A 27,544-nucleotide genomic window follows, 5' to 3' on the forward strand; every position below is an offset into this window, starting at 1 on the left:
GAAGTAAAATATTAGCTTATTTAAGCAGGCACAGAGCTGGGAGTACTTGTTTGACTTGTTGATTCATTAAATATTCACTGGTTCACCATAAGCAACATATCATGGTAGGAAAAACCAAAATGAGTAAGAAGTAATTCATCAGAAAAATATATGTAAATGCCTGAGTATACTACGAAGTGGGATGAAATGTTTTAAAATAGAGCCAAATGCTATAGGAGCACAGAGCCAAGAAAGTAATTTCAGTTGAGGAGGAATGGAAGTAGCTGATGTTTCGCCATTACACGGGTCATCCGCCTTCATTTTGAAAAAAGCCCGGGGTTGGGGGATTTAAATTTCCTTTTCAACAGTGCCAAGGCTGGAGGAGGGCTACAGTGCAGACAGAACATTCATACTAAAGGGTTCCACGTTGACAGTGTTCATTTTTTAGAATTGCCTATCCCCAGAACAACCAAATGCCCTGCTTTTATAAGGTATCCCTGGTGCTTAGAAGAAATGACACACACTTTGTTCAGAACTGACCAATATGACGCTGGTACCGTCAGTGCGAGATGAAGCAGCTGAAAAGAGCAGGTGTCAACCGCAGAGCAGGAGCTGACCTCGCCATGCTGGATTCACGATGTTTCCTTCACCAAGTGGGACCATCAGGCTTGCCCAGGAAGAGCTCCTTCACCTCGAGTAACTCTCCATTGAAACTTAACTGGAGAGGACCCTTATTTTCAGGGTGTATGGAATCAATGCAGGGTACAGATGTGACCTCTGTCACCCACAGGAAGAAGAGCGAGCAGAGCAGCTAATGCTAACTAGGCACTAAAACTAAGCGCCACGTCTGACCCCATCATCCCGCTCATGCCCCCAATGCCTCTGTGAGGGGGAACGTTATCTCCCTTTTTATATTACAGAGCTTAGGCTCAGAGAAGTTAAATAATCTGCCTGTGTCCCATGGCTCAGATAAGGACTGGGATATCTATGTCCCTACTGCCTTTCTAGGTTTGGGTAAACATACAGATTTGAAACTTAGATCCTCATGAACAGAGGATGATCACATTGTCAGCCTCATGCCTGGTATCTAAAACCACGTTATCCGATTCTCAAGGAAATGCTACACCACAAACACTTGTTACAGGATTCAAACATAAACTGACTTTAATCCAACAACAGCCAAATCGCTCACCTGAGATACCTGATACCTGAAGGTCTGTAATGGACATGGTCCCTGTTCACTCCCTTGCAATGTTCCGGCTCTTTCACTGTATCAAGTTACATCAGCAAAACGCAAAAAGAATACAGGTCCTGCAATCTCCGTTTCTCAAAGACACGCCACACAAAATGGTTAAAAAAAATCTAGGCCAGGTACAGTGGCTCACGCCTGTAATCCCAGCACTTTGGGAGGCCGAGACGAGCAGATCACGAGGTCAGGAGTTCGAGACCAGCCTGACCAACATGGTCAAACCCCGTCTCTACTAAAGATACAAAAAATTAGCTGGGTGTGGTGGCATGCGCCTGTCCCAGCTACTCAGGAGGCTGAGGCAGGAGAATCGCTTGAACCCAGGAGGCGAAGGCTGCAGTAAGCCGAGATCACATCATTGCACTCCAGCCTGGGCAAGAGGGCGAGACTCCATCTTGAAGGGGGAAAAAAAAATTTTAATTCTCTGCCTTTACAAAGGGTCCGTACACTACCACCTATTTGGGAAACCACCCTTAAAGACATTGTTCTCTGTTGCTCACTGTCCTTTGGGAAGACTCGTGTCATTAATTCTATTTCAGGCTTATTCCACAGAAAATGCTGTTTCTGTAAATGAATTTTTAAATACTTTTTCTTATCACATATTTTTCATTTTTCTCTGTCCTGCCAGGACACACTGACCTAGCCTCACCACTCAAATGCAGGTGCTCTGTTAACTGACCCAGTAGCATCTCTCCTTCCTTCTGTCTGTTTCACTTTGCATCACAACAAAACAGGTAAACCACCCATGTCCCCCTGTAGACATAAGAGCCGTAATACTAAACAGAACTGAAGTCTAAGGCGAGCAGGACACCCACTGCCCAAACCCATTGGTCTCCCTGTCCACCTGTTCTTGAAGACTAGTGTGACATGGCCACTGACACTCTGATAAGATGGGCAAGAACATTCCCTGTTGTCAGCTCTGCACCAGGAGACACAAAAGCTTCTCCACTGGCCAGGCACGGTGCCTCGCCTGTAATCCCAGCACTTTGGGAGGCTGCGGCGAGTGGATCACCTGAGGTCAGGAGTTCGAGTCCAGCCTGGCCAACATAGTGAAACTCTGTCTCTACTAAAAATATAAAAATTAGCCAGGCGTGGTGGCATGTGCCTGTAATCCCAGCTACTTGGGAGGCTGAGACAGGAGAATCACTTGAACCTGGGAGGCGGAGGTTGCAGTGAGCCGAGATTGCACCACTGCACTCCAGCTTGGGTAACAAGAGTGAAACTCCATCTCCAAAAAAAAAAAGCTTCTCTATCAAGTTTTGTATCAACAATAACACAAAGACAAACATTTTTTGAAGGAAGTAACACATTCCACATTTGCAAGCATGCAAGGATGTTGGCAAGAAGGACGCTACATAATCACATATCTACCACAACCAGCCATCTCGGTGGCTCAGGATTATGCAGAGAGACCAAGATGGGGAAGTGACTCAATGGAACAAACAGCACAGGTGAAAAGTCCAGTGTGTTCCACCCACCAGTGGCGAGTGAGGCTCTCTACACACCCCCTGCACACACGCACAGCATCTGCGAAACCTGCCTGCTTTTGGCTTCTTCCTAAAAAAATTTCTATTTGGTCACCCAAAAGGTTAAAGTGACTAAGAAAACCCAACATAGGCTGATTTATTCCCTAAAGAAGCAATGATGGATGCACCCAAAACTTCTTATTCCTCTGCCTCCCGGGGCTCGGGCAAAGGCAAACCTCTACTCAGCAAATGAGAATAGCCAGTCCCATACTTACATGTCGCTGCCTGGGTTGGGTTTGACAGAGTCCTCAGCTGGTAAGCAACATTCCATGATCTCATTAAAGCCTGCATTCCCAATATTCTTGGCGAGCTGCGAAAATGAAAGTCTAATTCAGGATACTCAATTATTAATACATTCTACTGCTACACATTACCCATCCCCATCTGATGATTTATTTAATGGCCACTAAGAAATAGAGCAATAAAGTGGTTTGCCTTTAATGAAGATGGACAAAACCCAAAGCCCAAAGGTACCCATAAAATTAAAGATAAGAAGCGGCATGCTGATTACAGAGACGCATTGTCATAAAACGCGCCCTGGATAGAGTACAGATAGACAGGGAGAACCAGTAACTTGGTCCAATGTGAATTTCCATCCTTACCCACTCCTCCCAAAGACCTGTGCCTCAACCAAAGTGAATCTATTTCACATCCTCAAACAACCTTTACTTATGCCACCTATGAGGTAGTTCTGGTAGAGTAAAGTGGCAATGAGCCAGGAAAGCCAAGACTCAGGTTCAATTCACAGCTCCATTACCGTCTGTGTGACCACAGGCAAGTCAGTTTCCCTGAGCGGCAGAGTTTTCATCAGTAAAATGGGATGATACCTATACTTCTGGGTTGATAAAATTTAGGTGAAAACAGTAAACTGAAACACTAAAAATGTAAATGTATTAGCTCCAGATGTAAGGTCTTTACTTGCCAATCAATCTTCTGACGTGTTAAAAATTAAATTAACACATTCTTTTTTTTGAGACAGTGTCTCGCTCTGTTGCCCAGGCCGAAGTGCAGTGGCATGATCATGGCTTAATGCAACCTTGACCTCCCCAGGCTCAGGTGACCCTCCTACCTCAGGTTCCCAAGCAGCTAGGACTATAGGCACACGCCACCACACCCAGCTGATTTTTGTATTCTTTGTAGAGATGGGGTTTCACCATGTTGCCCAGGCTGGTCTTGAACTCCTGGGCTCACGCAATCGGGCCACCTCAGCCTCCCAAAGGGCTGGGATTACAGGCATGAGCCACTGCGCCTGGCCAGGTCAGATTCTTAAACGTTTAATGAAACAATACTAACAGAGAGCACCAAGCTCAGTGCTTTGAGAAAATATATTTTCATTTCCATGTTCTGCTGGGGAGTCAGTGACGCTTGTGATATTTCTGCTTTCTATTGATTATGCAGGCAGGCCAGGCACAGTGGCTCACACCTGTATTCCTACCACTTTGGGAGGCTGAGGTGGGTGGATTGCCTGAGCTCAAGAGTTCCAGACTAGCCTGAGCAACATGGTGAAACCCCATCTCTACTAAAATACAAAAGAAATTAGCCAGGCATGGCTGCGTGCACCTGTAGTCCCAGCCACTCGGGAGGCTGAGACAGGAGAATTGCTTGAATCCAGGAGGCGGAGGTTGCAGTGAGCCGAGATCACACCACTGGACTCCAGCCTGGGCGACAGAGCGAGACTCCGTCTCTACAAAAATAAAATAAAATAAAATAAAATAAAAATAATAAAAATTATGCAGGCAAAGGAGTTAACAGAGATGCTTTGGGAGAGGCTGCCGCAGCCTGAAATCGGTCCTATCTCTTGGGGGGAACTGACTGAAGGAGCAGCCCAAGAGGTCTGGGTTAGATACACTGGAACTTCCTGGCGGCAAATAACATCAAACAGTGAAATGGGCTAGTGGAGGATGCAGACGCAATTTTTTAAAAACAGAAGAATTATGTGGGGTAGCCTCATAGTTGGATGATGAGCTTTCCTAATTCAACTCGGCCCTTGAGAAGTGGAGAAAGCTTTTTCTAGGCAGCCCAAAGCATAAAACATTAACCAACTCCACCTCCTTGCTCAGTCCTGTCTCTGCGACCTCAAGCCATCGGTTAGGAGGCAAAAGCCTAGGGGCTGTGTTGCAATTTTCCCAGGGACAACAGAATGGTCAGGTGGCACACCACTTAAGGTGACTGGTACCTATGCACCAGGAAGCTAATGCCCTCTGAAGGGTTTCTCAGGCAGCTGGTGTCAGATCCAGGACTGAACCCCAATGTCAGAGCCCCTGGTTTATAGCCAAGCATCATATAATCCAAGGAGGACACTGTCTCCAGGTGAGCACAATGGTTTTCCCAAGTTGAGTGACAGAAATCACTGTGGCCCCCTCTGTGAGCCAGGGGCCAACCATCCTGACGCCTCCTAGTTCGTGTTAAGCAGATGGGGGTGGGGAGATGGGAGGAGGAGAATTCCCCAGGAATTGAAGAGCTGCTTCCCTTCTGCTTGGACTTGGCTGGTTAACTGAGAGACAGCTGGTCCAGGGAGCTACCGCATCCATGTGTCACACTCATCCAATGCTAGAGAAACGTGCTACCTTGCAGTTCTGCCAAGTTCCAGTTTACGTTTCAGCCCACAGAGAACCCCTCCGGACTCATCAACAAAAGCAAAGCATTTGCAAATGGAGGCTGTAGGAGCCAGCAGGACAGGCGGGCAGAAGCCAAGGGGGCAGGAAGGTGGGAGTCGACCTGAGCCCTGGCATCTCCTGCTTCTCACTGGCACCCAGAAGGAATTTGTGGGCTGCACTGAGGCACAAATTGAGCCAGACTGGATGGAAGAGTGGAGGGAGTGTTTTAAGTTCTGTATCACCCAGGGCAGCTCAGCCCAGTCCCTCGCCCTTCCTGTGGCCTCAGGAGCACACTCTGAGCCCCTCGTCTGTGCTGGGCGTGAGGCATGAAGCACCTTCCTGCTCTACGGCAGCTTACTCGAACAAGGCAGTGATGAGTTAATAAGATTCCCTGGAAAAGAAGTTCATCTTGAGCACTATGAGGACAGCGGCACCAGGCCCAGATGAGCAGAGCAGTCCCTTGGCCAGGAGGCCCCTTTCCTTGGCACTCACCATGCGGGAGTGTCGTCTGTTTGTGGGCGTCTCCCTCCCTGATGGCAACGCTCAGGACAGGGACACAGAAACACACGCCACCAGTACATCCTTAGCACCTACCTGAGCAGGGCCCACTGAGCCAAAATGAGGCTTTAGGTTTTATTTGGACATTGTTTTGAGAGTTTGGGGTGGGGCAGGGAAACCTCCTGTCCTGTTTTCATGTCTCCATAGGGAAGGACAACAATTGCTGTGACATTCTTCTCTGACTCACCCCAGGAGAGAACAGGGAAGTGAGAGAAACCAGACTTCCCTGACCGCTGAGCTCAGGAGACCCCAAGGTCAGCTCCTCCCTGATGTTAACTGGGCCCCTCGGATCCCCGAAGGGGGAGGGCCTGGAGAGTGCAGTCCAGCTGTAAAGTACAGACGGTAAAGGCCCAGACAAGGGAAGGGGCTTGACCAAACTGCTGCCTCCAAAGCAAAGAGCACAAAAGGACACTCTGGTGTGCAGGGAAAAAGTTTACATATGTGTCTTTACCTGACCCTTTAAAAGTTCTATTTTTGATGCAGTTTACAAAGTATATATTTCTTAGTAAGTGTAGGTACATCATATGTAAGTAAGTATATGCTTTGGTGCTCAATTTTTTCTGATAGACTTTGTGGTTAAAAAAATGTTCAGAATCTTGGCTTTAAAAAAAGAGGCTAAAACACAGGCTCTGGAGTCTGATAGTTGGAATGTAAATACTGCACTGGGTAAGTTTCTTAACGTCTCTGGTCTTTTTTTAAAAATGGAGCTCTCCATTTAGGTTAGATGATACAGTGTACAGAGAACACCTACAACAATACCTGGAGCATTAACAGTTCCTCCGTAAATGACCATTGATAGTCAATTTCTTGTTGCCCTGAGCAATTGCTTTTAGTATCTGGGTGGCACATTTCAGTCCTAGGGGAACTTATAACAACAGTTGTAAGTCGTGAGTTCTTGGTCTTTGAGGAGCTTTCCTCTCCACATGCTCTCTTTCAGATCAGACCGTGTGTTGACCTGCTTTAACATTTGACACATTATTAACAACCGTATGAGAACAGAAATAGAAGAAAGTCAAGAAACAGAAACCTGAGTCAGTAAATATTTGGTAAGGTTCTTGATGCCTGTTTTTTAATTTGATGTTTTTTTGTTTTATTTTGAGACAGGGTCTTACTCTGTCACCCAGGCTGGAGAGCGGTGGCACAATCTCAGTTCACTATAGCCAACCTCCTGGGCTCAGGTGATTCCCCACCTCAGCCTCCCTAATAGCTAGGACCACAGGCATGTACCACCACACTCAGCTAATTCTGGGTTTTTTTTTTTTTTTTTGTAGATATGGGATTTCGCCATGTGGCCCAGGTTGGTCTTGAACTCATGGGCTCAAGTGATCTGCCTGCCTCTATAGGTGTGAACGACTGCGTCTGGTCTCGTAAGATTTTTAAATGACTGACTCAAATTCAATTTCAGAATATCAATAATTCCTTTATTAACTTCATGTATGATAGTGAAGTTGATCATGATAGCAGTACCCTAGTACCAATGATACTATTTTTCATATGACCTGAAAAATCAAAGCTGAAATCATGATCTTCTACATTAAGAAGGAAACTTACCTTTTTAAAATCTGTGTTTACCAGAAAGTTTTTCCCAAAGTAGGTTTGCTTTAGAATCTAAAGATACTAAGCTGGTGTGTGCTAAAGTAGTTAAGATGACATGATTCCCCAGAACTAATTAATACTTCAATTATGCAATTTCCATTCCATTGGAAAAGAAGTAATGCTAGGCTGCACGCGGTTCATGCCTATAATCCCAGCACTTTGGGAAGCCGAGGCCGGAAGACCACTTAAGCCCAGGAATTCCAGATTAGCCTGGCCAATATAGTGAGACCCTGTCTCTATGGAAAAATAAAAAAAAGTTAGCTGGGCATGGTGGCACATGCCTATAGTCCCAGCTACCCAGGAGGATCGCATGAGACTGGGAGGTAGAGGCTGCAGTGAACCGAGATGGCACCATTGCACTCCCGCCTGGGCTACAGAGCAAGAACCTGTCAAAAAAAAGAGAAAGAGAAGACCTACAAATGACCAACAGGTATATGTATGAAAAAGTACACATCATTAATCATACAAATCATCAGGGAAATGCAAATTAAAACCACAATCATCTCACACCTGTTAGAATGGCTTTTATCAAAAAGACAAAAGATAATGAGTGTTGGCAAGGATGTGGAGAAAAGGGAAGCCTTGCACATCCGGTGGGAATGTAAATTATTATAATACAACCATTACAGAAAATGGTATGGAGGTTCCTCGAAAAACTAGAACCACCATATAACCCACTTCTGGGTATTTACCCAAAAGATCTGAAATCAGTTTGGTGAAGACATGTCTTCACCATCTTGTTTATTGCAGCACTATTCACAATAGTCGAGATAGGGAACCAACCCAAATGCCACCAATGGATGAATGGATTTTAAAAATGTGGTATATATACATAATGGAATACTATTCAACCTGAAAAAAAGAAGGACATTCTGTCATTTGTGACAACATGGAGGAACCTGAAGGACATTATACTAAGTGAAATAAGCCAGGCAAAGAAACAAATCCTGCAAGATCTCATTTATATGCAAAATCTAAAAAAGTTGAACTCATAGAAGTAGAGAGTAGAACTACGGTTACCAGGGGTTGGGGGGTGGGCATGTTGGTCAAAGCATGCAAAATTTCAGTTAGGATGAATAAAGTCTAGGGATCTAGTGTACAACACAGTGACTCTAGTTAATAATAATGTACCGTATACTTAAAAATTTTGTTTTGAGACAGTCTCACTCTGTTGCCCAGGCTGGAGTGCAGTGGCAAGATCACAGTTCACTGTAGCCTCAACTTCCTGGGTGCTCAGGTGATCCTCCTGCCTCAGTCTCCCAAGTAGCTGGGACCACAGGTGCTTGCCACCACTCCCAGCTAGTTTTAAAAAATTATTTGTAGAGATGGAGGTCTCCCTATGTTGGTCAGGCTGGTCTCGAACTCCCGGACTCAAGCAATCTTCTCACCTCAGCCTCCCAAATTACTGGGATTACAGGCACCAGCCACCACACCAGGCTCAAGAGAGTAGATTTTAAGTGTTCTCACCACAAAACATAAGCATGTAAGGTGACAGATGTGTTAACTAGCTTGATTTAGTCACACATAATGTTTACGATATACTAAAACATCATGTTGTACACCATAAATACATACAATAAAAAATTAATTAATTAAAAAAATAAAATCCTTTGCTGTCACAGCATGTCACCCTGAAACAGAGGCTGTTCTATTTACCCAAAAAAGGAGAGATGCTACTCCTGTGAGACAACCTGTCCAGGCTGCACCCACCACTCTCCTTTCATAAGGCACCAAGGGGCCTAATGAACACTCGCTACACAAGAAAACATACTTCAATAAGCAAGTCAGCCGAGGCCCTGCATGCCATGCAACTCTGAATTGAAAAGGTTGGTAAGAACAGACAACCAGCAGAGACCATGCATAGCCTCCCTGGGGGTTCACATGTTAGCACATGGGGACCATTTTCTGAAAGGATTTTGTTAAAGGCGGTAACAATGATAGCTAATACTTAATGGTTCTTAACGTTGTGTCAGACATAATTCTAAATATACACACACAGAGAAAGAGATAAAGAGGTAAAAAGACTTCAGGAAATCCTTCATCCCAGTACCTGATTGTCTAAGCAAAATAAAACAAACAATCTGGGTACTTTTAAAAGGCTTGAGGCCAAGCGCAGTGGCTCACACCTGTAATCCCAGCGTTTTGGGAGGCCAAGGCAGGAGGATTGCTTGAGCCTAGGAGTTCGAGACTAGCCTGGACATGGCGAAAGCCCATCTCTACCAAAAATACAAAAATTAGCCAGGCGTGGTAACACTTGCCTGTAGTCTCAGCTACTGAGGAGGCTGAGGTGGGAGGATTGCTTGAACCCAGGAGGCAGAGGTTGCAGTGAGCTAAGATTGCATTACTGGACTCCAGCCTAGGTCATGGAGTGAGACCCTGTCAAAAAAAGAAAAGAAAAGGAAAAGGAAAAGGAAAGAAACAAAGGAAAGAAAGAAGCCTTGAAATTTCCAAGCTTTGCCAATGAATACTAACACCTGACACCCTACGTACTGCTTAACTGAAGGGCTAAGGAATAAGATTTAGAGCCACGACATCATGACCACACTCTTAGCACACAACAAATGGATCGGGGGAGCCATGGGGAGATGTCCACCTCCTGTGAACCACAGAGGACCAGCCAGAGCACAAGGCAAGCAGGGTTGAAGGGAGTAAATCCTACACAATTCATCGCTCTCTCTCCTTTTCCTGATAACCACTGAGGAAAAAAGGCTTGGGTAAGAGAGAGTTTAAAACTCTGGCAGCAATTAGATTTTGAAAATATCTGCAGACATTGATTAAGCAGGCACTGGCTGATTTCTCATTGTGGGTGACAGCCAACCAAACTTTAAACTCCTCTAAGAATGCAGATGGAGGCTCTGGGAGACAGAAATGGAGAATTTAACCAGGCATTAGAAGTCACCTCATTGTTTCATCAAGACAGAACAACATATTCCTTTCACCTTTCTTTGGCGTTTTCTTCTTTAGTAGGCAATTCAGTCTCATGAAGAACATGAACTTTCTGCGACACATTTAAAAAATTATAACAGATGGTGGGGTCAGGCTCCTACCAGCTCATAAGAGTCAACTGTTAAAATTTCGGGAATTTTGCAAGCCAACTGTTAAGCACTGCTAGTATTAAAAATTATGCTATATAAACTCATAATTATGTTATATTAATAACTAAAGTATACACTCAAAACTCATCACTTCCTAATTATACTGCATTTTACTAATGTCCATGTTCATGAAGTTATTTACATCCCCTGTGTTTGCATAGTGAATGTACTATATAATGAACATCTTTTTCCAACTTCACATTCAGTAATTCACATGGGTAGCTTGAAACTGGCCATTGTGGGAGTATTTACACCATGAGAACAGGCAGGTTGCAAACCAGGGTTCTTTTTTCTCCAGAGTTGACTGTTAAACATTTGTTGGGGATGGTGATAGGGAAGGACAGTAGAGATGTTTAAATGTTTATCATCTAGCAAGACAACCCACTAAAATGCCAATTTGTGTCCCAGGCTCCTCAAAGGTTAAGTGTGACGTCTGGAATCAGATTAAAGAGGCCCACACCCCAGATCTGTCACCTTTAAAACTTCATAAGCCTCAGTTTCCTCCTCTGTAAAATGGGGATAATATACCAAGGTCATCAGGTTGTTACTGGAGATCAAATGAGCCTAGTATATATATAAAGTGGTCTGCAAAATACACAGTACAAAATAAACAATTATTACTTCATCTTAAATCACTTAACACTTCCCATTGTTTTAAGAAAATCAGTAAAAGAAACAACTGCCATAGTTCACCAGTGTTTACTGAAAAGTACTTTGTGCTTCTTTGAAAATGTACCATGACAATCTCCAATCTATGCCATTATCAGTTATCCAAGAGATACCACATGTACACCTGTGCACCTCTCTAAGATGTAGGTTATGTGCATTATTACATGAACAATAATTGCTGTATGTAACCAGGAAGGCATTGCTTGGAGTTCCTTAGTTTTAAATTTTAAGTGAGTCTAGCTTAGCTTTAAACTTTAAGTAACTAAGGATGTTACTAACTAGGCTGCCAGGATCCACTGTAGTTTCTCCCAACTCTGTCTTCCGAGACCATAAAGGAATTCCTAGAAAGACTGGAAAGGTTTAGACAAGAGAGTTCAAAATGCATTCGAAGTTCAGACACACTGGATTCGAAGTCATCAATAAGACTGATGGCCCCTTGAGAGGAACATGGTCCACAACTATTGATTTTCTGTCAAGACTATTGCACTTGACATTAAATTCCCTACATGTAAACTTTTAAATTCAACATTAAAATCAATGGCAATCAATATCTACTTACTGTTTACTGTCAACACCCAGCTATCCCAGGAAAGAATTCAAGAACTGCTTTCTAGGGAAGACAGTCACGAAAGCTCATGTATTAGGTGGCCAGAAGCAAGCACTCTGTCTGATGGACCTTGTGGGACTACAGTCTCGATACTCTGAAAGCCACTTCACAGAAAATGCTTCAGTCTCCTCCTCTCTCTATCACATGGTTTAAGTGTTATCACTGAACCAAGAATGAAAGACTTAAGAAACAAAGGCAGTAAAAATGAAGACCAATATCTCCCCCGACGGGGGACAATCTGGGGTAGGGAAAAGTCGGAGGCTTGAGGCAAGTTGTCACCACAGCCTTGTCAGAAATCACTGGTGATGAGGGAAAATAAGTACTTTCCTGTCTTTAGACGTTGGATTCCACATCTGTCTAATGGATGGGGTGGGCTGGCCTATGTCACCATCTTACTCCATTTCTGTAGAATCTCACACCACTCTCAATGCTCCTGTTTTGGTTTCACTCCCCTTTATTCATTTAAGAATAAAGTTTTTCAACAAGAAGTGCCCTCAACCAACAGTAGCTAAAAATGAAGAATTATCAATGAGTTTCTAATTATCCAAACCCATCTGGCAACATATCAACAACCACTAGCTTACCAAAATGGATTAGAATGCCAAAAGTAAAATTTAGCTTACAGTTCATTTGTTTCCAATCTGAAATCAAGGATTTAAAAATTACCAGCAGCTCAGATGTTCCCAGTACATCTAAGGTCAGGGACTGCATCCTGGAATAATGAACCCCCAGCTCTCGGTGGATTCCGGAACACTCGATGCAGGTCAGGATGCCCAGGTTGGTGGAAAGCCATGTAGGATCTGCCAAAGAGAACAGGGCAGATTTGAGCTTCCAGTAAAAAAGAGGGTCAGGAGTCACAACTTTGTTCCTGCATAGTTACTGAACAAGGAGTTCTGAGCATGAGCATTTTCTGACCCTTAACACAGCTGGAAACTTTGTCCATAATTACCATCAATTTACACGCAATACCCACATATGCACACATCTACTCTCCCTCTTCTTCCCTCTCTCTCCATCTCCCCATCCTTCAATTCATGTGACAGGTGCTGTGTGTGCAAAAATAAATAGGACACACTCCAGTGACCAAGGGTTCCTCAATGGCTGGTGGTGAAAACACACCATGCCCATTACCAACTTGGTCACACTAGCAGAATGGAGCAAGAGGAAAACAATGAGACCAGCCAAAGTCTACTAGTAAAAGGGGAATAGGCTTAAAACATATGCATCTATAGATGCTGATAATAACAGCGAACATACTATGTACATATGACATGCTATGTTCAGCATGCTGGTAGTAGCAATAATAGTTTGTGTTGTTAAGAGATTCAGAAATCACACAGCACTTTTGTATCAAATCTAAGAGCCCCATGAGATGACCAGGTCAGGGATTTTTATCTCACTATATGACAGAGACAGCTTTGCAATGCTCAGGCTCGAGGTTGCCAGGGAGTGCAGAGCAGACTGTGGCCCTGCCTCTATCTGAGTTCAAATCCATGCTTTCCCCTCACAGCTCGGCTACTCACTAACATGCCCTACCACACATTTAGCACATGATATGGACCGACAAAATGCTTGACAGGTGAATGTGGAATTTGCTAAAAATGGGAAATTAAAAATAAGATGTCCTTGAGTACATCATCACAACCCATAAATAAAATTCTCTTCAGAATTGTTTCTTGCCCTGAGAGACTCACGGCAGGTAAATATCGCAACTTTAGTCAGCAGGAAATCATGAAGTTATTTTTTAAATGTTCAAGTTATTAAAAATGTTACCCACGTTGGAAAACCTTCTTGGCATCTGTGTCTGCACTTGTGTAGGACGACTCCACTGTATCTACGTGCTTTGGGGAGGTACAAGCATCCATTTAGGTGACTCTACATCATCTTTATATTACCCACATTGTGTTGGCATTTTAAAATAATGAGTACATACCTTTGAGTTCTTTATCAAAGCGTATGAAAAACCTAAATCGTAGACTGTCTTTACCCTTTCTCAAGAAAGACCACGATTCACTACTTATCACTCCCTACCTCATCTCCTGCCAAAAAGGTATTTTCGTTTTTTTTTTTTTTTTTAAATACAGTCTCATTCTGTTGCCTAGGCTGGAGTGCAATGGCGTGATCTCAGCTCACTGCAACCTCTGCCTCCTGGATTCAAGTGATTCTCCTGCCTCAGCCTCCTAAGTAGCTGGGACTACACGTGCGCACTACCATGCTCTATTTTTAATAGACACGAGTTTTCACCATGTTGGCCAGGCTGGTCTCGAACTCCTGACCTCAAGTGATCCGCCCGCCTCAGTTTTCCAAAGTGCTGGGATTACAGGTATGAGTCACTGCACCCAATCGGTATTTTTTTTTAAATGGATCCAAGGCCAAATACAGTCTTCAGGGTCATGGGAACCTAAAGGTAATTCTCAACTGTCCACTCTATTTTGGTTGTGTTTGGTTTTTTAAGAAAAACTGTCATAGAATTAGAGGAATGAAAAGGGGATTAACCATTCTAGCCAAGCCTCCATTTTTTTCATTTTATAAACGTTCAGAAAATGCACCTGTGTAGTCCCTGACCCCCACTCCCCATCATTCTGTCTCAATTAGAATAAGCAAATTCCTTAAATCACATCCTACTATAAAGCCCCTAATATGCTTTATCAAAATGTAAAAATAAAATCTTATTTCACAGAAGGCGTCAGCTGAAACGGACCTCTCCCTTCGCTTTACAGACAGGAAAATCGATGTTTAACAAAGCAAGTGGCTCTCCCAGGGTCACAGAGCCAGACAGCAGCTTAAAGCTACTTCAGAAGCTCTGCAAAGTAGCATAAAGGGAGAAGAGAGCAGATTCCAAGCAAGGAAGCCCATCCACATGCAGCCTCTCAGCCCACATGACCTTGAGTTCACCCTCACTGTACCCTTCAGTTTTCATTTCTCAAAATGCATTTCAATCTTTGCAGCTCTGTCAAACCCTCTTTACTCAGTCCTGCTCTGGGGCCTGGCAGGCAAACGTCTTCCCGCCCCTCTCCCCTGCCGCGGTCTGCACAGTTCATTAAGCATTTGTGTAATGGGATGAACTCAGGCTGAGCTGCACTTAATTTCGTGTTTGAAATGAAAGTGAAAATCAATGAATGGATTCTGTGAATCAGAATGGGATTTAAATGTCCTGAGCCCAGGGTCGGGTGGGGTCCCTGGGTCACCTGGCGCCCCACAGTCACAGCAAACGTCATTGCCCGTCATCCTCTGCACTTCTGAGATGATCTCCTTTGTCAGTTCTTGGACGATGTTATTTTCTCCAGTATTGTCATCCCCCTTAAATGCATTGTTTAAAGCTTCTTCTTTGCTATTTTGCAGCACAGACATCCATCTAGAAAAACAAGAGCGACGTTGTGTTAAATTTCACAAACAACGGGTAAGTCCAGCCCAAAGTCCCACCACCATGTAACTTACATTTGACATTCCTGTTCATCTTCAGCTTGAAAGTGGTAAGTTCTGTCATCTGCATAAGAAGAGGAATTTCAACTGTGAGCCCAGACAGCAATCCATACACAATTCCAAAAGAAAATAGTTTCTAATTAGCCTCTGGAATAATCTTAGCTCTCTGTTAGGAAATTACTGATTTGTATAAAATCAGGCACTCCCTCATATCCTCCAAATGTCTGCCTTCACCAACAGTGGCATTGTAATGCAAAATAAACCTGCCCTTTCCCACATTCACGTTTTAAAAGATGCCGCTTCTAAAAACTGAAGCTATTCAATGAAAACCATCACTATCCTCTCAATAGCTTCATTTTAACTCACTACAGAGTTGGCCCCCAAAAAGTAATTGTTAAAGCCCTTTGAATAATAAAAACCTTTTTTTAAAAAGAATATCTTAGAAGTTTTCTGGCTTTCTTAGAAAAATATTAGTATGAGAAATTCTAAGAATAATATGCTTTGAGAATCGAGTACTAGAAATGTAGCTAAATCAAGAGGAGTGTGTTAAATAATGGTCGAATATAAAATCCTACTCACATACTGCTGGCGTCAGCACCGTTTTACAAGTGTCTTGCCAGGCTGTGGACCTCTGTGTGTGTGCAGCAGAGAGGCGGCTGTGTGGGATGTGGCAGCATCAGTCCGTGCTGCTCTTGCCAAAAACATATAACCTCAATCTACTCATGAGAAAACACTAGAGAAATCCAAATTAAGGTGAGTCTGACCAAAAAACAGGTCAATACTCTTTAAGAAAGCATCATGAAAAACAAGTGAGACTACAGAACCGATACAGACTGCAAGAGACCAGGATAAAGTCACAACTAAATGTAACATGGGGTTCTGGATGGAATTCTGGAACAGAAAAAGGACACTTGGGGGAAAACTGGTAAAATCTGGGTAAGATTTTTAGTTAATAGCATCAAACCAATGTTTCCTGGTTTTGATAACTACATAAATATGATTGGATAACATGTACCATGGACTACTGGATAACTGTATTAAGATGTTAACAGAAGGGAAAGCTGGGGGAGGGATATATGGATATTCTCTGTCTAAAAGCAGTCTAAAACCAAAGCAAAAGATAAAATTAGATTTAATAAAAAAAAGCGGGGGCAGGGGAATCCAGCTTTTGCAGATGGCAGAATGATGACAAGTACCGATTCTCTTCTTAGGGAAACACAACAAACATCTGTGCTCGTAAAAGTGAGTGGACACGCCACCTCTCTGTAGTGGTGTTTACTCCTGAAAGCACGTTGGTTCTTAGAACAACTCTTGGTAAGTGACTGGGTGAGGGCTGAAGCCTAGCCAGCAGCAGAACTTGGTTCCTGGACTTCTGGCCTGACCACTTTCTACAACACCATGGCATCTTTTTCTTTTTTTTTTTTTTGAGACGGAGTCTCACTCTGCTGCCCAGGTTGGAGTGGAGTGGTGCAAATGTGCAGTGCACGGCTTGCTGCAGCCTCAATCTCCCAGGGTCAAGCGATCTTCCCACCTCAGCCTCCAAAAGTACTGAGATTACAGGCGTGGGCCACTGCACCTGGCCAATTTCTGCATTCTGACGTGTAAAAACTGCACAAGCAGGAGGCAAACCTCTGACAAAAAACTTCAAGCAAGAATCCCCTCCACTACACTCTCTTTAAAGATGCTACAAATAAGCAGACAGCTTCCAGCAGCTTCAGCTGTGAGGGAGAAGAGCAGGAGACAGAGCGGGGCAATCGGAGCACTCAGGTGCTGGTGGCCAGCCGGGGCTCTGGCTCTACTGGCCGCTCACCTGCCATGTGGATCTGGAAGGTCACTGACTCCCTCTGGCTCCACCCTACTCAGGGGACTCACTTGGGTCACCTCACAATTCTCCTGTTCCTTCCATCCCACCTAGGGTGCCTATGGGGTTCGCGGATAATGGCTCAGGACTTGAATTTGCTATGAGTGGGGTCAGTCTGCGGGCAACGGATTGGATGAGCTCCCAAAAGGGCTGGCCTTGCCACAGAACCATCCTCCTAGAAGAGCCCATGCTCATTTACATCTTTTTCTTTTTTTAAAGAGACAAGGTCTCCCTCTGTTACCCATACTAGAGTGCAGTGGCACAATCACAGCTCACTGCAGCCTCAAACTCCTGGACTCAAGTGATCCCCCCACCTCAGCCTCTCAAGTAGCTCGGACTATAGGTGTGAGCCACTGCCCCTGGCCCCAATTCCACCTTCATGAGAATGGGAAGCCCCTGTTTAGGGGCAAGGATGGTAAAGGAGCATCTTGTAGGAAGTAACTGCAACCAGCCAGTCAGTCTATTGCTCTTCTGAGTTCTCTGGGCAGATTCCAAGATGAACTGACCAGATGAGGAAGACGAAGAATGGGTGACCATGGGGTGCCTGGCAGACGCACACAGAAAATATCACCCTCACTGCCTCAATGCATGTGCCTCCACTTGACTTCCCCAACTGCCCAAATGTCTTTTTTTTTAGACAGTCTTGCTGTGTTGTCCAAGCTGGAGTGCAAAGGCACAATCACAACTCACTGCAACCTCAACCTCCTGGGCTCAAGCGATCCTCCCATCTCAGCCCCCTGAGTAGCTGGGCCCAAAGGCGCATGCCACCGTACTCGGCTATTTTTAAATTTTCTGTAGGAGGTCTTGCTATGTTGCCCAGTCTGGTCTCGAACTCCTGGCCTCAAGCAATCCTCCCACCTTGGCCTCCCAAAGTGCTTGCATTACAGGCGTGAGCCACTGCCTGGCCCACTCAAATGTCTTGAGAGTTCATAAGCATCTTGGTGATGCTCATCCCATGAGGCTGGTCAGGAAGTAGAGGAGGAATCTGAGAGGGATGACGACAGATGCTCCTGAATCAGCCAGAACCCGGCCCTGACCCCATGTCCCTCACCTTCTCAGGATGTTCAATCAAATCACGGCTTACACTGCAGCCAGGTTTCCCGTGATGACTCTCTGGGGTGTCTGGCCAGTTTTCAACCCAAACCCACACACCCCTGCACAAAGCATTTTCACTACAGATACTCATAGGGAAGGCACCTTTTGAAAACTCACTGAGGATGAAGAATTTGCAGGACTGGAATTCACTTTACCCACTGGAAGACAAGCAGGGAAGGAGGAGGAATGAGAGCTCTTTTCAAAGACGACAATGGACTCTAGCAAACTCATGACACTGCCCCCAACTGGGCTCAGCAAGCCTTTCTGGGCATCACAGGCTAGAAGCCCCTCCTGAAGATGTTTAAATGCATCACGCTGCAGCAAAGACACTGGCAGGATCTTGGTAAATATCAGTTGGCCACAGTGCTTGTGTGTGGCCAGATTCACAGAGGACCGCGTTCCCACACGTGTAAGGGCTGCAGTAACTCACACCCAGAAGGGAGGCATGCACACTTGCCATCTACCATTCCTCCCTGCTGCCTGCTGTCTTGTAAAAAGGTGCAAGCTGGGAATACATTGGAGCAAGTGCTTCTGCACATATGGCACCTAGCAGGGTCTCCCTGTGGGGCATGCTGGAGGGGCCTGGGGCAGCTGAGGGAAGAAGTCCCTACACCCACCTCCAGGTGATCGGTTCACTATTATTGCTTATGAGTTAATGATGGGCATTTTAATGCATGGCTTCTTGTGTGTTACTAGTTCAGAAAATGGAAAGGCCTAAAAGTCTCTGAGTCAGCCCCAGCCACTGGCAGACATCAGATTACACCATCAGGTTTTCTGAAACCCTTCAATTCAAGCCTTTTTTGCTAGCTAGACGCAGGTATCCCAGCAGTGGTGTGTGTGTGTGTGTGTGTGTGATCTGGTCAGTACTCAGCATTTTATAACATCTTGTATGAATGAAAGGCAAGCTTTGATGAGAATTTGTGGACCTTACTAGACTGAGTCAGGATGGGTGTTTGATGCAGGATAAAGTCCATTTTATTTTACAAATCAATCTAGAGTCTGAAGAACAGAACAAATGGTACTGGAACCTTCTGCACACATCATAGTGCTGAAGCCTCCCCAGAGATTCACACAGAGCGTATGAGAAGGGGAAAAGGGAGGGTGAGAGCAAACCATTGTGGGTGAGGTGGAGTGATAATTACCCGCAGTTTGCTGGGAGCGCTAAATCACATAAGTGACTTCCTAGCCCTCAATAATATAGGTCAACAGACATTTGAAAAGGTAGCCATCTCCCGCTCAGGGGTACTGAGGCACAGAGAATAGCACTGCCTTCCTACAGTACACAGTCCGGTGTGGTCCTCTGCAAATGTAACTCTTGTGCTCAAATCCCTAGTGAGTGCCTCTTCAAAGGGGAGACTGGCCCTTTCTTCCCCTAGACTGTAACCCTGCCACATGGAACTACCAAGGAAAAAAGGTTTATCTTATTTTCTTTTAGACATCATGAGCCCTTTAATTTAGGGGGTGCTGAGTAAACATTCACCACAATGGATGGTTCTGTGGGGATTCTTTTGTGAACACCACAAAAAGGAAAAGCATAGAGAAGCAGAAAGACTATTCCTGTGGTGAGGAAGAAAAACAATTTCAAACACTGAAGTTTCAAGGGCCCTGCTGAAGACCCTCATTTTAGTTTTATAGCATTTCTAACGTCACCTAAATTATGTAAGTTCTTGAAAACAGAATTGTCCTTCTTTTCTCTTTTTTAAGTGAAGGAGTTTTAGGCTTGCGGGGTTCTCTTGTAGGATCTCCTTATTTAGGAACAGGAATGCTGAGGCTCAGAGAGCCAGGTAATGTCTCAGGTCTACAGCGCCCCCAAGGAGCAGGGCCAGTCCTCAAAGTCAAACCCTCAACTAGAAAGGCTGGCAGCCAGCAGTTACTAATGGAACACAAAACATGCCTGTCACTAGAAAAAAGGGTATGTCTCTTCAAAAACCAGTTCTTCAGAATGCAGTGTTTGAAGTGTAAAGGACGCCCCAGAAGAGAGCATAAGACAATGTTTCTATGGCGCAGCATCTCAGAGGGAGCCTTACGTGAAATAAGGTCAAAGCACTTCTTCTCCTCAGGGTTGGTCTTCACCTGGCAGGTTAGCAGGTTGAGCTTTGCAGGAGGCCGGTTAGCCTGTTTAAAAGCAAAGAACAAAAAAAAAGGTTGGGGTTGGGTGGAAGGAATGGAAAATCATACAGTATCAATCCTCATGAGATACAGCAAGAGCAAACTCTTCACTAGTTTGCAAAGGTGGCCTTCAGAAGGCAGACTTGGCAGAGGAAGGCATGACTGAGACAAGTTACAGAAGCCTTTGAACTTCTTCTCCACAGAAGGCGACTGCCTCCCTGCAAGGGCACCTTGGTGGTCTACACAAACCCACCTGGACAAGGGGACAAGCGATGCCAGCTTTGAGGCTGCTGGCAGTGGATGCCTTCAGATCAAGATACTGCATGGCTAAGCCCAAAACATTCGGTTCTGATTCCTACCGACAACACAGATGATTTGCCAGGTAACTTGGGCACCCAGCTCAATTTCTGGTGAGCTTAAAAGCGTTCTTTCTTAGCATAAACCTCACTTCCAGTGAAGGTAATTTCACAGTACAAAAATGGCAGAGAAGTTATTTTCCTACTGTTTGAAGTGATGACAGATAATAGATTCACATTCCTAAATGCCAACCATCGCTGTCACTTAAGTTTCAACAAAACATACTTCATTCATATCTGTAACCCCCAAACCCTCTCCCCCACACACGACACCAAGCGATCACAACATACTTTCATCAGAGGTGTATAAAAATGGCTATTTTATTACAGTTTCAAAAAAAAGATCATACTTAGTCCAAGAAAGCAAAGGACTGAGGGTAAGAAGATAATTTCAGAAACACAAATTTTGAACGGCAGAATACCTCTTAGAAACCTTGGAGGAATATCCAAATAGGAGTGGGCTTATCTTACCCACCTACCAAGCTGCTAAAGGAAAGATCAAATAAGAACGTCTTAAACTTCCATTGTTCTTGGGCCCCACTTCCCTTGGCCACCGGTCGCTTAAAGAGGAAAAAAACCTGGATTTGGGAATAATCCAGATACATACACATATGCATCTACACCTGGACAGACCTGTGAAACCCTCATGCACTTAGAGGCCCAGCAGCTTCCTTCCAGTAAGTCTACAGAGTTAGGGTGAGAGAGTTGAACCCATCCTTGCAGCGTGAAGGATTTGGGTTTAATAAATGTAAGTTTGGACTAGTGAAAGTCAGATAAGGTCAGATAAACAGGGTTGTACTAGACTCTCCTGGTTCGTGGCTGTGTTGGTCTTATCCTCTACAGGTTAGTCAGATATTCTCCATAATCTGTAGATATCTCACAGAATTCCTGGATCGTCAGAAATCAGTATTAGAAGACACCAAGCTCTGCCTAATCTTGTAAATCTGGACACTTTCAAGTGAAAGCACCACTGATTGTGGATTGTTACCAATTGGATTACCTAACTTATCCAGGAACCAATACACCAAATGATCTATTTCTAGAAACATGGTTACAAACCATGTATGCAACCAAGTACTTTAACACGGGTGTACAGCCACCCATACGTAGCCTGTGTCTATTCTGTTAACCTCCCTGTGATGACACAACTATACATGTGCAAATTTTAGGGCTACTTCCAAATTGTGGGGTCTTAGATATAGGAATAATAAACGAGGTTTGTGCGCTTTGATAAATACACAAGCACCTTCATGGACAAAATAATGACTTTGAATAACAATAGCTACATTTACTCAGCTATTTTTATTATATACCTATACAAGGCAGGCACTGTTCTAAACATTTTTCATGAAATAATTCATTTAATTTTCCTAACTGCCCTTTGAGGTAGGAACTACTCCAATTTTGTAGCTAAAGACACTGGCCTGGACAGACCAAATAATTTGGTTGAGGATATACAGCTAGGGAGCGGGGAAGCTAGGATTCCAACAAGTCAGGCTGGCTCCAGGGCTCGGGGCTCAACTGCCACCCTCCCTGTCCTCGACGTGTATATCCATGGAAGGCGGTCGCTTGCCTGGACTTATCTTTAAGAGCAGCAAAGAACCACACTTAAATTACTACTACTCATTCTCCCTCCCCACCTCCACCTTGCAGTCTTTCCCCTTCCCTGTAATATGGGGAAAGGTGTTCGTTCTTAACTACCATCAAAATCAGATTTCTCACTTCACAGCATACCACAAAATAGAGAAAAATATTCAGCGCCTTTATTTGAAGTAGGAATAATTTATAAAGACCTAAATGTGCCTACATATTAAAAAATGACAACCATAATAATGGGTCCACAAAACACATAAGTTGATCTTAAGCAGTATCACCAGCAGTTCTGTTTTACATTAATAACTTTGCGATTCAGGTTAAATATTAAGTATACAGATTAAGTATTAGCTAACAGTAAAGCTATTAGAAAAATTTATGGGAGAAAATTCTGTCCATTAAAATCCTTCCCTGTTGCAATTTGGAAAAATACAGTGTCACCTGGGCATGGCAGCTCACGCCTGTAATCCCAGCACTTTGGGAAGCTGAGGCAGGTAGATCACCTGAGATCAGGAGTTCGAGATCAGCCTGACCAATATGGTGAAACCCTGTCTCTACTAAAAATACAAAAATTAGCTGGGCATGGTGGTGTGCACCTGTAGTCCCAGCTACTTGGGAGGCTGAGGCAGGAGAACTGCTTGAACCCAGGAGGCAGAGGTCACAGTGAGCCAAGATTGGCCATTGCACTCCAGCCTGGGCGACATAGTGAGACCCCGTCTCAAAAAGAAAAAAACAAACAAAATAAACAAACAAAAAAAACTGTCATCAGTTAATTGAGATATAGAACAGTTTCATCTCATTCACAAAATACCAGTGTTTTCTTAATAATTTAATTTGAGAAGCCCTAGTTTAGTAGAAAACTTATGAAGGAAAGGTAAAAAAAAGATGTAACAGCCTTAGAGTTTGCCATGCAGGCAGAGATTATCAGTGATTCTCCATCTTAATCATGCCATTCTGTTTTTTTCCCAATTTGTCAGGCTTTTAGAAGGAAGGTGTTTTCTTCTTTCTTCATGACTGATCATGTTTTAAAATTTCAGATTGTGTAAGAGCCAGCGGACATTCCTTCCAGTGTAACACAGTCCCCAGCCCTCAGTGGTGTGGCAATGCTGTGAATCTGGCAAAGAGGATACCTAATTAGAGTTATTTTGTCCCAAGGACCACTTCTTCCTAGGGCCAGAAAACAGACTTGGCTAAGAGGGAAATTCAGCTCAGGCTTCGACCGAATCTCCCGGATGTTATCCTCAATCCTCTGCTCCAATGAGAATACAACAACTTCATTTCCCGAAGGCTGCCAGCTTCCTGGGAAGGGTTTTCCTACCAGTGTAAATACAACCTGTGTGCTTCCATTTCTTAAAGACCTGCTTCGCAGCTGTGTGCCAGGCTCTGCTCTTAGACTTCCACTTAATCAAATCTTTGGAAATGTGCCTTTTTTTCCTGACTGTAAACGAGCACACTCAGGAGCTGCTGGCCAAACAGGTGAGCTGCATAAGAAATCAAGTCAAAACCAAACCAAACCAAAAGGGCATCTCTCAATTCTCTTTCTCGGCATGGGTGAACTCACTTCCCCACATGTAACCCCTCTGTAGATGCAGTCATACAGAGGGGTCCTCTGGATTCTGACTTCCAGAGCATGCAGGGAAATAGGGAAAAGGTGAGAAAAGGAACACTCAGCCACTGAACGGAGGGCTGGAAAACTACTTATTTTTCTGCATGGCAGCGAGGCAGTGAATCAAGACAGCCCCACCTGCCACCCCTGCAGGATGTAGGCGGCGATGGCTGCTAAAGGCAGGAGGAGACCTCTGGAAGTGGAGATTCCCTGGAGAAGGTTTTCCCCTCCAAACACAAAGCACTTATTAAATATGCACACGCTGTGTGACAAGCTGAGTTCTCAGCATCCCAGTGATGCCGGTTATAATCGTACTATCTGCCAAAAACTGGGGCAACCCATCCAAATTTAAAGACAACTAAGCCTCCACGTCTTTTGAGAGGAAGCTCAAGCTATGGAAGTGACTCGAAGTGAAGTTTATGCTGTCAGCAAAGGATTACCAGACCTGTTTTCCACCTGCCATGGAAAGAGCCACTCACTGGCTTAAGCTGAGGCCTGGATCCAGGGGAACTCTCAATGAAACAAATATGCCCCTTGACTTCAGAGCTGTGAAAGCATGAACTAGAACTTAGTTGTATGACAGTTTCTGCACTGAGGCAGTCAATCGGAGTTCAAACAGCGAGTGGACACCAATTCGAAAGCAAACCACAGAACCATAGGTGTTGAGATCCGGAAGGTATTTAGAAGAGAGCCTAGTCTCATCTAATCTAATGTTCCTAATATTAAAGACAGTGATGGCTGGATAAATTTGCTTCCCTTGGTCTACAGAACTCATACCCTCACATCCACGCATGGAAAGAATGTCTTTTTTTTTTTTTTTTTTTTTTTTGAGATGGAGTCTTGCTCTGTCTCCCAGGCTGGAGTGCAGTGGCGTGATATCGGCTCACCGCAAACTCTGCCTCCTGGGTTCAAGCAATTCTCCTGCCTCAGCCTCCCGAGTTGCTGGGATTACAGGCATGCACCACCATGCCTGGCTAATTTTTGTATTTTTAGTAAAGACAGGATTTCACCATGTTGGCCAGGCCAGTCTGGAACTCCTGACCTCAGGTTTTCTGCCCACCTCGGCCTCCCAAAGTGCTAGGATTACAGGCTTGAGCCACCACACCTGCCCACAACGTCCCATTAAGATCCAAACTGCATGGCCCTGGGGGTGGGGGTGGTACGGTGGTGATCACACGACCAGTGAAAGCCAGGTTTTGAAAATAGAAAATGATCTTCATTTCCAAGTTCAGAGACACATTCAATCCCCTAGACCAGAGGTCACCAAGAATCCCTACACTGTGTATATGCTATTCTAGCTCCTCTCTCCCTTTCTAAATTGAAGTCGGCAAAAACGAAGGCACCCCCAGAGGAATACAATCCTTGCTGCTGTGACATGCTTCAGCTGGGGTTTTACTCTATTCCCTTATTCATAAGAACCTCAGGGCCGTTTCTCTGGACCCCATGTTGAGTGATGACATTTCTACAGGGGCCAGAAAAGCCCCTCTGAGTTCCTGCCCAGCTCTGCCTTCACCAGGGGACTGGAGGGACAAGGGACAGGAAAGATGGTTACTGTCATCCACTCACATGCCCAAGGCTGCTGGCTTGCATGCACTACGAGGCCTCTGCTTGGGGAATGGGAATGCAAACAACTCTCAGCATCTCTCTAGCAACAAAAAGGCAACGACCTTGGCCTTGAGACATTACCAAAGCTGTCTACCAGCCCATGTGGTTTTCACCAGCTCTGGTCATGCCAGATGAGGCAATGGTATGTATAATGCTGCCATGGAAAGAACAGTGTGGTGTGCAGGGCTCTGTCTGTGATCCAAGTTCCTGGCCTCTGAAAGCTAGATTGGCAAGGAACTTTATCCTGACTGGCTTTTCATAAGCTCAACATAGAGGGCTCCGTTTTTTCTTGCACAGACTCTGATAAACAGGATGATGGAAAGAGGCCTTAAAGTTGGGCACCATATGCTAAGATTTCGATAACAAAATTACTGAAATCTCTTTTCTCATGGATTTCTGGTCCCCAGAGTCCTGCCCATTTAAATGTTTTTCTCTTAATGGAAAAGTAGAAATCTTCACAAGTGAGAGAGGTTCGATTTCCAGAGACAAAGAGAGCTGGGGGAGCAGTTTGCTGTTGTGTGCTTTCTGGAGTCACAGGCTTCTAAATAAAGACAACCTGGCTTATCAGTTACTCCTGACTCTGCTAGGGAGTGGAAGATAACAAGGACAAGGCTCCATTTGGCTAAAATTAAAAAAAAAATTAAAAAAAAAAAGCATAAACAGGCTGCAGGTGCACCAAATCAAGATGGAGGCCAACAAGCATTTCTGACAGGGAAATTCTTTAAGACACAACCTTAATACCATAACACACGGAGAACAACTCCTGCCCTCTAACTTCAGAAAGTCCTCCAACACCAACCTCATCTAATACAGCAGACACCATGGATTAAAAGAGAATACTTACGGTACCATGGGATATGGTCAGAAAACCATTTTTAACTGAACATTTCCTTTTCTGCCACACTTTTCGGATCCTTGTGGATAAGTGGGAGAAACAATAAGAGTTTAGACATTTTGGACACATGAGATAACGAACGTACATTTAAACTCTAGCAACACCCCCTTACGTACCCGTCGCTCTTCTTGTAGAGGCTGCCGTTCCGCTCGGTCCCATGTTCCTTGTTTCCCTGAGGCTGATGTAAGCTATAAGCTGTGCTCTGACGAATTTGGGAGTCCTAAAAAATGGTGAAGAGTGTGTTTTTAATCTTGTCCAGGTCCCAATTTTTAGAAAAGCAGTACACAAAGGAAACTTATGCCTAATAAGTGTTTTGTTTTGTTTTTTTAACAACAACAACAACAAAAATTGAAGAAATTTCCCCTTCTCAACACAGCAAAAAAGGACATCAGATTCTGCTCTAGGAACTGATAAATGCCATCTATCAGGCTGCAGAAGGAAATGTCAGGAAACCAATATTCCCAAACTGGCTGAAGGAATGAGCCCTGGAAGTTTCCAGGTTTTATTTCATCATGAGCCTTAACCCCCTGACAATGACATGAGGCTCCCACTATGGCCAGAGTAGCCCACAAGGAGGGAGGTGATGCAGTGAGTGGAAAGACAGGGGTTTCCAAGCAAAACAACAAAACCAGCTTTCTGTCCCTTACTACAGAACCACCACATAAGCTCTCAGCCTCAGTTTCCTTCTTGGGCAATAAGAAAAGAATACCTGGTAAGGTCAATAAACAGTAAGGACTCAGTAGGATCACATATGTGAACATCAACAAGTACTGCACAAATCTTCACTTCCTCACCCCATCAATCTCGAGTAAGGGGGGTCTGACTCTGACCAAGGGGAGCCTAATTACAGGTAAACCATCCACATGGTCAGCTGAGAATCTGATTGAATCTACCACAATTGGGAAATTCCAGCCTATCAGCTTCTTAGGGTAAGCGAGGACTAGCAATGAACACCCAGGGCCCAAGTCCAGTGTCTGGCATCCAACAGGTGCTCAACTGGTGTTTAACAAATGATATCAGGCTGGGCGCACAGGCTTATGCCTGTAATCCCAATATTTGGGGAGACCAAGGTGGGTGGATGGCTTGAGCCCAGGAGTTCAAGACCAGCTTAAGCAACATAGCAAGCCC

At 44.4% G+C, this 27,544-nt stretch overlaps 1 protein-coding gene across 5 annotated transcripts in view; it reads right to left on the reverse strand.

Annotated features, from left to right (window-relative positions):
* The window catches only part of ASAP2 (ArfGAP with SH3 domain, ankyrin repeat and PH domain 2), a 199,553-nt gene that overhangs the window by 35,366 nt on the left and 136,643 nt on the right, over positions 1-27,544 (reverse strand). For all 5 annotated transcript variants that reach the window (XM_055253844.2, XM_055253845.2, XM_055253843.2 and 2 more), the window contains 7 exons: positions 26,533-26,636; positions 26,366-26,435; positions 20,280-20,367; positions 15,312-15,360; positions 15,062-15,228; positions 12,540-12,673; positions 2,967-3,061 (listed from right to left, as the gene is read on the reverse strand). In XM_055253844.2, the coding sequence (XP_055109819.1) occupies positions 2,967-3,061; positions 12,540-12,673; positions 15,062-15,228; positions 15,312-15,360; positions 20,280-20,367; positions 26,366-26,435; positions 26,533-26,636 (707 nt within the window). The remainder of the gene's footprint in view (positions 1-2,966; positions 3,062-12,539; positions 12,674-15,061; positions 15,229-15,311; positions 15,361-20,279; positions 20,368-26,365; positions 26,436-26,532; positions 26,637-27,544) is intronic.

This window comes from Symphalangus syndactylus, chromosome 18 (assembly GCF_028878055.3).
Source record: "Symphalangus syndactylus isolate Jambi chromosome 18, NHGRI_mSymSyn1-v2.1_pri, whole genome shotgun sequence".
Classification (NCBI taxonomy): Eukaryota; Metazoa; Chordata; class Mammalia; order Primates; family Hylobatidae; genus Symphalangus; species Symphalangus syndactylus.